The sequence below is a fragment of the Leptodactylus fuscus genome, chromosome 1 (assembly GCF_031893055.1).
Source record: "Leptodactylus fuscus isolate aLepFus1 chromosome 1, aLepFus1.hap2, whole genome shotgun sequence".
Classification (NCBI taxonomy): Eukaryota; Metazoa; Chordata; class Amphibia; order Anura; family Leptodactylidae; genus Leptodactylus; species Leptodactylus fuscus.
In genome coordinates, this window is record NC_134265.1 from 53,572,403 (window position 1) to 53,584,419 (window position 12,017).

Here is a 12,017-nt window from a genome sequence, read left to right on the forward strand (position 1 = left end):
TGCAAGCTGCCAAAATGCCGGGGCAGGCAAACCATCGATAGCAGCAATTTGCTGAATATAGGAGAATCATTGACACCAACAACCCGCAGACAAAGTCACGGGCAGCGGCAAGTAGTCTCTAAATGACAGACCCAGAATAGATAAATACAGACCTCTAAGCCTATACACTAACACCATACACTACAGGCCCCGAAATACAGTCAGACCTCATGTAAGGTAAGGGGCTTACTGGGTGTCTGTGCCCTGTTCTAGTACATTGTGGACACTGAGGGAGCAGCTAGTGCAATGCATGGAGTAGTGCAACCATGAAGTGTCTGTACAGTATCAGCCCAGGCTCTATGTACTTTCTGGGCACTGACAGGGCGCACTACACCCCGCCTGCCTGAAGACACCTCAGCCTGCTCTGCACTGGCCCGGCGCCTCCTCCCGCTCCTCTGCAGACTCCACTAACCGTCTTCACACTTCCAGCCAATCACGGCTCGTGTGCTAGACATTCCACCCATCAGTTTTTAGAGCTGCGCAGTGATTGGTGGAATCCCTGTGACTGTTACTTGCTATAGGGGCAGCCGCGGCCGGGATGTATGCCGTTACCATGGCTGCGCTGTACTTCCGCCCTTTGGTATCCGGCCGTTACCTCCTCACTAGAGCAGCTGACAGCGCCAAGTTTAAAGGTGGGTGAGTGAGAGGTGGCAGTGGTGCAGCGCTGTGCTTGTACAGGCCCGGCCCGTCATGTCATGTACAGTCTATAGGGCAGTGTGTGCCTGTACCGGCCCGTCATGTACAGTCTATAGGGCAGTGTGTGCCTGTACCGGCCCGTAGTGTACAGTCTATAGGGCAGTGTGTGCCTGTACCGGCCCGTAGTGTACAGTCTATAGGGCAGTGTGTGCCTGTACCGGCCCGTCATGTACAGTCTATAAGGCAGTGTGTGCCTGTACCGGCCCGTAGTGTACAGTCTATAGGGCAGTGTGTGCCTGTACCGGCCCGTCATGTCATGTACAGTCTATAAGGCAGTGTGTGCCTGTACCGGCCCGTAGTGTACAGTCTATAGGGCAGTGTGTGCCTGTACCGGCCCGTCATGTACAGTCTATAAGGCAGTGTGTGCCTGTACCGGCCCGTAGTGTACAGTCTATAGGGCAGTGTGTGCCTGTACCGGCCCGTAGTGTACAGTCTATAGGGCAGTGTGTGCCTGTACCGGCCCGTCATGTACAGTCTATAAGGCAGTGTGTGCCTGTACCGGCCCGTAGTGTACAGTCTATAGGGCAGTGTGTGCCTGTACCGGCCCGTCATGTACAGTCTATAAGGCAGTGTGTGCCTGTACCGGCCCGTCATGTACAGTCTATAAGGCAGTGTGTGCCTGTACCGGCCCGTCATGTACAGTCTATAGGGCAGTGTGTGCTTGTACCGGCCCGTCATGTCATGTACAGTCTATAAGGCAGTGTGTGCCTGTACCGGCCCGTAGTGTACAGTCTATAGGGCAGTGTGTGCCTGTACCGGCCCGTCATGTCATGTACAGTCTATAAGGCAGTGTGTGCCTGTACCGGCCCGTAGTGTACAGTCTATAGGGCAGTGTGTGCCTGTACCGGCCCGTAGTGTACAGTCTATAGGGCAGTGTGTGCCTGTACCGGCCCGTAGTGTACAGTCTATAGGGCAGTGTGTGCCTGTACCGGCCCGTCATGTACAGTCTATAAGGCAGTGTGTGCCTGTACCGGCCCGTAGTGTACAGTCTATAGGGCAGTGTGTGCCTGTACCGGCCCGTAGTGTACAGTCTATAGGGCAGTGTGTGCCTGTACCGGCCCGTCATGTACAGTCTATAAGGCAGTGTGTGCCTGTACCGGCCCGTAGTGTACAGTCTATAGGGCAGTGTGTGCCTGTACCGGCCCGTCATGTACAGTCTATAGGGCAGTGTGTGCCTGTACCGGCCCGTCATGTACAGTCTATAAGGCAGTGTGTGCCTGTACCGGCCCGTCATGTACAGTCTATAAGGCAGTGTGTGCCTGTACCGGCCCGTAGTGTACAGTCTATAGGGCAGTGTGTGCCTGTACCGGCCCGTCATGTACAGTCTATAAGGCAGTGTGTGCCTGTACCGGCCCGTAGTGTACAGTCTATAGGGCAGTGTGTGCCTGTACCGGCCCGTCATGTACAGTCTATAGGGCAGTGTGTGCCTGTACCGGCCCGTCATGTACAGTCTATAAGGCAGTGTGTGCCTGTACCGGCCCGTCATGTACAGTCTATAAGGCAGTGTGTGCCTGTACCGGCCCGTAGTGTACAGTCTATAGGGCAGTGTGTGCCTGTACCGGCCCGTCATGTACAGTCTATAAGGCAGTGTGTGCCTGTACCGGCCCGTAGTGTACAGTCTATAGGGCAGTGTGTGCCTGTACCGGCCCGTAGTGTACAGTCTATAGGGCAGTGTGTGCCTGTACCGGCCCGTCATGTACAGTCTATAAGGCAGTGTGTGCCTGTACCGGCCCGTAGTGTACAGTCTATAGGGCAGTGTGTGCCTGTACCGGCCCGTCATGTACAGTCTATAGGGCAGTGTGTGCTTGTACCGGCCCGTCATGTACAGTCTATAAGGCAGTGTGTGCCTGTACCGGCCCGTCATGTACAGTCTATAGGGCAGTGTGTGCTTGTACCGGCCCGTCATGTCATGTACAGTCTATAAGGCAGTGTGTGCCTGTACCGGCCCGTCATGTACAGTCTATAGGGCAGTGTGTGCCTGTACCGGCCCATCATGTACAGTCTATAAGGCAGTGTGTGCTTGTACCGGCCCGTCATGTACAGTCTATAGGGCAGTGTGTGCCTGTACTGGCCCGTCATGTACAGTCTATAAGGCAGTGTGTGCCTGTACCGGCCCGTAGTGTACAGTCTATAAGGCAGTGTGTGCCTGTACCGGCCCGTCGTGTACAGTCTATAAGGCAGTGTGTGCCTGTACCGGCCCGTCATGTACAGTCTATAGGGCAGTGTGTGCCCGGCCCGTAGTGTACAGTCTATAGGGCAGTGTGTGCCCGGCCCGTAGTGTACAGTCTATAAGGCAGTGTGTGCCTGTACCGGCCCGTCATGTACAGTCTATAGGGCAGTGTGTGCCCGGCCCGTAGTGTACAGTCTATAGGGCAGTGTGTGCCCGGCCCGTAGTGTACAGTCTATAAGGCAGTGTGTGCCTGTACCGGCCCGTAGTGTACAGTCTATAAGGCAGTGTGTGCCTGTACCGGCCCGTCATGTACAGTCTATAAGGCAGTGTGTGCCTGTACCGGCCCGTCATGTACAGTCTATAGGGCAGTGTGTGCCCGGCCCGTAGTGTACAGTCTATAGGGCAGTGTGTGCCCGGCCCGTAGTGTACAGTCTATAAGGCAGTGTGTGCCTGTACCGGCCCGTCATGTACAGTCTATAGAGCAGTGTGTGCCTGTACCGGCCCGTCATGTACAGTCTATAGGGCAGTGTGTGCCTGTACCGGCCCGTCATGTACAGTCTATAGGGCAGTGTGTGCCTGTACCGGCCCGTCATGTACAGTCTATAGGGCAGTGTGTGCCTGTACCGGCCCGTCATGTACAGTCTATAGGGCAGTGTGTGCCTGTACCGGCCCGTCATGTACAGTCTATAGGGCAGTGTGTGCCTGTACCGGCCTGTCATGTTCAGTCTATAGGGCAGTGTGTTCTTGTACCGGCCCGTAGTGTACAGTCTATAGGGCAGTGTGTGCCTGTACCGGCCCGTCGTGTACAGTCTATAAGGCAGTGTGTGCCTGTACCGGCCCGTCATGTACAGTCTATAAGGCAGTGTGTGCCTGTACCGGCCCGTCATGTACAGTCTATAAGGCAGTGTGTGCCTGTACCGGCCCGTCATGTACAGTCTATAGGGCAGTGTGTGCCTGTACCGGCCCGTAGTGTACAGTCTATAGGGCAGTGTGTGCCTGTACCGGCCCGTCATATACAGTCTATAGGGCAGTGTGTGCCTGTACCGGCCCGTAGTGTACAGTCTATAAGGCAGTGTGTGCCTGTACCGGCCCGTCATGTACAGTCTATAAGGCAGTGTGTGCCTGTACCGGCCCGTCATGTACAGTCTATAGGGCAGTGTGTGCCTGTACCGGCCCGTCATGTACAGTCTATAGGGCAGTGTGTGCCTGTACCGGCCTGTCATGTACAGTCTATAGGGCAGTGTGTGCGTGTACCGGCCCGTCATGTACAGTCTATAAGGCAGTGTGTGCCTGTACCGGCCCGTCATGTACAGTCTATAGGGCAGTGTGTGCCTGTACCGGCCTGTCATGTACAGTCTATAGGGCAGTGTGTGCTTGTACCGGCCCGTCATGTACAGTCTATAAGGCAGTGTGTGCTTGTACCGGCCCGTAGTGTACAGTCTATAGGGCAGTGTGTATCCGCAGCTCGTATAGGACACACAGATTGTGCTGCTCACTATATGGCTCATACATGTTCTTAGGTTGTGTCTGTTTTACCCCATAAGCAGCAGTCCCCATATATTAGATGGACCTATAGGCCGCCATTATACTGATAGAGGCTCAGAGAATGTTGTGTTGTCCTGAGGGGGCTCTATCTACTGAGGTGTCTGTTTCATTTGTTATAGGGATTTCCCAGTTGTCTGTATGTGACTAGCGAAGGGCTGTAAATGGCTGATAAGAAGTAACCTTAGGTGTTACACCAGGTGCACACTAGCATGGAGGCCTGAAAGATGGAGAGCCTGCCCACTAAGAGAGCGGTTACCACAGACTATAGTTGGGTCCTCCATGCACCACTTTTCTCTCTATTGATTTTAGACAGAATCTGTGGCGGAGTCGACTCCATGCAGATGTGAGCCTAGCCTTACTCAGCGACATTGACAGAGCGCCATGTCCTCTGTGACTCCACAACCAATGTAAGGGATTGCACTTGTATTGGGATCCTGTGACTGCGACTTCTAGATGGGAATCTGATAATCTAGCAATGTGCATTCTTGTCTAGAAGGCTCAGTCACAGCACCCTCAGGATTTCACTGCAAATCTATTCATGTGCATTAGGGAAGGAGTTGCAGGGCCACACAGTGATCCTTGTCCTGTCCTTAGTCACTATGTAACCCTAACCATATACTTACCTCCGCCATTCTGATAGTTCTCAGCTCATGCTGCGCTCCACCTCCTGCACCCATCCAAACACGGCAGAAATCTCTGGCAATGCTCACTCAATGTCCGAGACCAGTTGTCATTGTGGCCATTAGCAAGTTTTATCATTTTCTAGCCCTGTACTAGTCACTAACCAAGCACATTGTTCACTTTATTCAACCTCCAGCTGATCTTAAACTGATCTGTGGGTTCACATAGCAGCTAAAAATCACTTTTCCTATGTATCTGTGAGATCCCGGGTGTCACACTATCATAGGCTTGCATAGAAATCAGGGACTTTTGGCCACCGCATGAATCTGCAGACTGACCTGCCGATCACATGCCCAGCCTGGTGTCCTGTTCTCACCTGATGAAAGTGAATGATGTGCCCGGTGAGCGAGTGTACCATTCACTGTACATTAGTATGCCGTGTACTAGGGCTGGACGATTATGGCTCAAAAGAAAATCACGATTAATTGACCATTTTGCCACAATGATTGTTTTTAGGACATGTTTATATGCCATCCCCTATTTATCTCCCACAACATACTACAAATCTAGTTTCAGTCATTCACATATCAGCAATAGTGATGGATTACGTACGGTTAGTGACACGGTTAGTCCTTTAGCCAATGGCAGTATGACACAGTGGTATCCATGTAAAATAATTAAATGAATCAATGTGAGCAAGTTAATTTTGCTTATTTTTTGATCAATTGTCCAGCCCTACTGTGCACAACACAGCTAGAGAATAAGAAAATTCACCAGAATGGGGCTTTAATGTTTGTGCTAGAAGCTGCTCTGGACCTGACACTGCAGTGTGAAGTGAGCCTTATAGCCTAACTTGTGCCCTGAACTGTAATAGGGCTGCTTGGGGTCATTGCTATGGCTCCTATTCACATACAAGCACCTGGAGGATTTTTTCTCTAGTATATAGTATAGAGTACCAGCTTTATATGCTTCATGTATGAGCCCTTACTGCGTCACTTTGTGGAGGTGCATTGACTTATTGTGATTGTCCAATGATACTTCCCTCACCCACAGAGCTATCTGCTTACACAGATGTTGCTTTTACATATTGTACATATAGTGAACACACGGTTGGCTATACTAAGGTAAGCGTTACATAGATAAAATCTGTAACATAGTATAAGGCAAGTGGATGACATTTCAATAAATATCCTCCACATGCTGTACAAACCCATCCCCGCAGAATATTCTGACCTGCAACACACAGGCTGTATCATGTCTATTACCTAATTACCATTGGTCACTGATCTATTACAGATTATTTCCATTGACTTTGATGGGAAACTGAAAATTTGCAATAAAATCTATTGAGGTTGATTTTCTTGCAGATAAGTTTTGCATCTGGATAACTTCTGCAAGTGCAGAAAAAAAGCAGTATACTCCTCACCCAATCCTCTGCCCCTCCTGTGCTGATACCTTTCTAGTCTCTGATCATCGATCAGATTGGTGGCCTCCAGTAATGGCTTGATATGGCGACAGTGGTTGGTTGCATTGGTCACATTACTGGAGCCAATTGAATAGAAAACGGCAGAAAGCAAACATAGAAGTGGTTGGAGTTTGTATGGTCAGTATACTGTATGCTTTATTTTATTGTTGGGGTTTTTTGTTTTGTTTTTTTAATATGAGTTGATGTTTTAAAAGTGTTCCCCAAGCCTGGATATTCATGGGTTATCAATATTCGATCAGTGTGGCTCCGACACGCAGCACCACCACCATTAACTGTTTAATGCACAGTGTATGGAGCCAGGATCAGAAATCTCTGTGCACTATGTAGTGGTCTTTCCTTACTATTGCAACTCAGCTTCATTCAAGTTACATTGGCTACAATTTCTGAGACTTCTCCAACCCTGACTATATAGAGTAATGAATCATATACAGCTTGGAGCTGGGCCTAAAAACGTACATTTTTGTGGTTATCATTCTGTGTGCGGTATGCCCCAATATCTCATGCGACCAGGGTTGCCAATTACCTGTGATCCCGGACAACCCTTAAAAGAATAATAACTGGCTTTTTATTAAAACTGGAGGAGCTTCTATAGAACATTGTGATTGAAATGATCATATCAGTATCCCGGGCTGTCGACATGGATCATTTAGTCTTTACTATGATTTTCAAATTTGTCTGTAAGATTTTTGACAAGCTGTCCAGAAATATAATCAGGTTGGCAACCCTGTGTATAACACCTATAGAAGATGGCGCTGACCATAGATGTCCCTCCTCTGTCTGCCATTTTCGCCTTTGTTTTTTTACAGAGTGGATTAATTTATTAACATCCGAGCATGTATGCAGTAATCTGTTGTCCCCGGAACCAGCATATTTCGTTCATAACCATGTGGATGGCTACATGTGCCCCATTTTTTTTTTTAGCATACTTATGTATAATCGTACCTTATTCACAAGCAGGGATATCGGGGATTACTACTGAATTGGAGGGACTGTCTATTACAATTATTTCTACATGGTTATCTACATGAAAGGGAAAAGTCATGGCTCCCAATCTCTAAACCACGTGCCTTGTTTAGGAGTAAGCTCCGATATGTTCATCATCCACATATATTGCGGATAGTGCCGTATTTCCGATAGTGTTCTGAGGTTTGATGTTTTGTGCAGATGTCTTCAGATGAGGAGAGCGCTAGAAGCCCCGTCTTTCCAAAAGATTCGGATCATGGCAGCTCAGTCTCTTCAGATTTCCAGGTAACACATAAGAATATTATTCTGTTGTTTAAAACGCGTTTCCCATCATCTGGCCCAAAACACAGACATTTTTTGCAGGATCTGCAATAAAACAACATGGTTTCTTCATGGAAATTCCAACAACCTGCCCTGTTATGTTATGTTCTATGTGGAAACATGGTAGCTTTTCAGACCAAACATGGTTTAGTGGTAACCGCTAGAGAAGAGCAAGTACTCCCGTTTCAAATAGCACGCACCCATAGGAATGAATGGACGCAGCCATCACGCAGAGGGTTAAGCGGCCGGCCACCGGCAAAGTCTGCGTGCTGGCCACTTCCATTCATTCCTATGAGTGCGTGCTATTCAAAACAGCCGTTTCAAATAGTACTCGCTCATCTCTAGTAACCATGAGAAGATTCCCCTTGGGCAGCTTTCCACCCAGCTTGAGTGAGAGGTCTTTTTTTATCAGAATTTCCAGGTTGTTACTGTGACTTGTTCAGTGGGTTTTATTCAAGGCTGTGGAGTTGGTGGTTTGGCCAACTACATCTATTTTTCCATGTTTTCCACTCCTTCATAAATTACTGACAGTCATGTTCAGAAGCAGTAAAAATTCTTTAAAAATCCAGCGAATTAATTGCTATGAAAGTAAATACTATATGCAACAAAATATGCATTTGACGCTAGGTTCATACTAACGTTCGGGTCTCCGTTCTCAGCATTCCGTCTTCTGCAGGCAAAAGACGGAAAGCTGTCAGAGCAGGTCCGGCGGTGAGCGTTTTATGCTCTCCGCCGCAAAACTGGTTTTTTAAAACCGGACACAGAGAACTGCATGTCCGACTCTGTGTCCGATTTTTAAAAAAACGGTTTCGCGGCGGAGAGCATAAAATGAATAGGTTTGAAAGAGTCCTGCAGGTTTCCGTCTCCTGCCTTTGTTTTGTGCAGGAAACAGAAACCTGCAGAACGGAGACCAGGCGCAGATGTGAACGAGCCCTAATAATAATAATGCAATATTAACCCCTTCCTGCCGACGGCATTTTTTGATTTTCGTTTTTGACTCCCCTCCTTCCAAATTTTTTATTTCTCCGCTCTCAGAGCCATATGAGAGCTTAATGTTTGTGGGACAAATTTCTCTTCATGATGTCACCATTATTTATTCTGTACAATGTCCTGGGAAGCTGGAAAAAAAATTCAGAATACTTTTATATGTGTTCTAGGGAAAGGGGGGTGATTTGAATTTTTAATACTTTAAATTTTTTTTTTGCATTTATTATACCCCCTAGGGGGTCTTGAACCCCAGGGGGTCTGATCGCTAATGCATTGTAATACTGTACATTGTAAAAAATCGTCATTTCTTTTGCAGGCTGCATAGAGCGGCCTGCAAAAGAGAAGCAGTGCAGGCAGGCCCGGGGAGCCTTTACAAGGCTGTCATGCCAACGTTATATATTGTATATTAAAGTCGGAGACGCTAACTTTTTTTCCAACTGCACCCAAAATTGGTTCCAACTCCACATCCCTGGTTTTAATGATGGCTCTATTGTCTGCCATAGGGTGCTAGATAAGGCATTCAGGATTCATTTGTGCATAAACAGTGGGTAAATTGTTCCAGCAGCAAATGGGGTTAAATGTTTGCTCTCGAGGATTGGTCCTGAGAAACCTTTTCAGTAAGGCTGGCCATACACTTGAGATTTCATACGACCCTCCGATTAATGATGGATTGTTTGAATGTTCCCAATATCCTCCTCTAAACTGCCCTCTCCATGATGTCTGTTCCCTAGCTCCAGCTTCCATTTATGCATCTTGTTAGACGGTGCTTCAGTTTACTTGTCTGATATATTCTTTCATTGTGAACATGTTCTTGAAAGCCTGGAGAATCCTCTTTTTCTGCAGAGCCTCCTGTCCTAGAGATGACATCCATCTCCTGGTTTCATTACACGGTTAAGCAGCTCCTATTATTCCGACTCTTTTGTGACAGGATGAATATGACGAGCTTCTTCGCTATGCTGTGGTAACTCCTAAGTTTGGGCCTCCTTTCCTCGGGGAACATCAACTGACTGCTGAACAAACCACATGTGACAGGTTCTCGAGACTCAGGGAAGCTGTGCAAGAACAAATTGCAGGTAATATCAAGCAAGCAGACACGCGTGTACTGCTACATGAATACTGTGCTGGAGAGATTACCATGTCCTTGATTATTCAAATAAAGGTGATCGATGGCAACAGAATCACGGGGTTGTTTCTTTTCTTTAAAATAATTGGTTATGACTTTTATAGCAGAATGTACTCAGATGTTATCTGAGTACCTTCTGTTTCCTATTGACTTCAATGGGTGTTCTGTTCTATGCTGATGTGATGGAGCAGGATAAGAGCTACTCTATAATCAATGGGATGGAGCATCGGACCCCTCCCCCCTATTGGAAGAGCCTCTGCTTGCACATTCAGTTGTTGATCATCTATGTGGATATGGCTTTTCTAACTCTCCCTCATGGAGGATGTGTCCAAGCTGGACCGGTGTCTACTTTCCCTTTTCGTGTTTGATTTAAAGAGGACCTTTCATGGTCCGGGGCACAGGCAGTTCTATATACTGCTGGAAAGCTGACAGTGAGCTGAATTCAGCGCACTGTCGGCTTTCCCAATCTGTGCCCTGGGTAAAGAGCTTTCGGTCCCGGTACCGTAGTTCTTTACAGTCAGAAGGACGTTCCTGACAGTCAGTCAGGTACGTCCTTCTTCAGAGCAGCGCCTATAGCGCTGTACTGTCTGAGCGGGGAGAAATGCCCCCTCCCTCTGCTCACAGTGCTCGTCCATAGACGAGTATTATCAGGAGGGGAGGGGGCGTTCCTCCCCGCTCACACTGTACAGCGCGATAGGTTCTGCTGTGGAGAAGGACGTACCTGACTGACTGTCAGGAATGCCCTTCTGACTGTAAAGCGCTACGGTACCGGGACCAATAGCTCTTTACCCGGGGCACAGATCAGGAAAGCCGACTGCACTGAATTCAGCTCACTGTCGGCTTTCCAGAAGTATATAGAACTGCCTGTGCCCCAAACCATGAAAGGTCCTCTTTAATGATTTTACTATTGCTACCGTCTCTGCCTGATACCTCTACACAGCCCGATGATCTATCTTTAGGGTACGTCATCAATAATTTTACCTTGGAAAACAGTCTCACAATCTGGGTTCACTGTTAAAGGAAATATTAATGTGATTAAATATGTATTTTTAGAGAGACGACAATCCCCATTAGAAGACAATCCCAGAAGTTCAGAAAGAGGGAGTTCTCCAGCGGATGTTACTGAATCTCATCCACCGTTAACAAATTCTAGAGGTATCAGCATTAGAAATATACTGAAATTAAAGTGGTTATGTATTGAAACTTCTTTATATATGGCCTGTCCTTAGAACAGGCCATAAACATGTTATTGGTTTGCAGGGTCGACAGCTGGTCTCCACATGGACCAGTTGTTGAGGAGTAGGTCTGGTCCGTGTACAGTGTATGGAGATGAAAGAAGAAGACTGCAGCTCAGCTCCCCTTGAAGTCACTGAGGAATGAGCTGCAGTAACAGATCCACCTGCTTTACAGTCTTTACACTGTATTTTACATGGATTGAACATGCCTACAAACAGCTCACCTGTGCAGGAACTGGTTGTTGGACCCCTCCAGCGATTCGATACTTATGGCCTATCCTAAGGAATATCCTGAATACCTCCTTTAAAGGTATTCTGTCAACAATAAATTGGTATAAATCGAATCTCAGTACCTTGTAGATGTGATTCTACAATTTCCAAATATGCCTTTGTTAGGCTTGGTTCACATATGCATTCGGTATTCCGTTGGAGGAGTCCGCATGGGGACCCACCGATCGGAATATCGAACGCAGATGTGAACCAGGCCTTATTCCACTTTGGAGCCTCATTTTTATGCAAGTCGCTGTTTTATTTCCCTTTGCAAATGAAGAGAAAAGTGCTCTGCCCTGGAATCTAAAGCTGAGGCCATATCTCAGGCAAGCTAAAGCTCACCCCTAACCACTTTCCTATCATTTGCATATGCATGAAACAGTGATTTACATGAACATGGCCTTCAAAACTGGATAACAGAAGCCTATTTGGAAACTGTAGCATCACCTCTACGTGGTACTGGGATTAGGTTTATAACCAATTACTGCTCACAGACTCCCTTTAATGAATGGGTTTAGGGAGCCTTCACACGGAGTTTACGCTCCGCTCATTCAGACACGT

General features: G+C 47.7%; 1 protein-coding gene across 1 annotated transcript in view; it reads left to right on the forward strand.

Moving 5' to 3' along the window:
- Positions 1-563: 563 nt before the first annotated feature.
- Positions 564-12,017, forward strand: part of POC5 (POC5 centriolar protein) — a 38,860-nt gene continuing 27,406 nt past the window's right edge. Inside the window, exons 1-4 of the mRNA XM_075270833.1 lie at positions 564-671; positions 7,722-7,805; positions 9,757-9,901; positions 11,005-11,106. Coding sequence (XP_075126934.1) covers positions 582-671; positions 7,722-7,805; positions 9,757-9,901; positions 11,005-11,106 — 421 coding nt within the window. The 5' untranslated portion in view covers positions 564-581. The remainder of the gene's footprint in view (positions 672-7,721; positions 7,806-9,756; positions 9,902-11,004; positions 11,107-12,017) is intronic.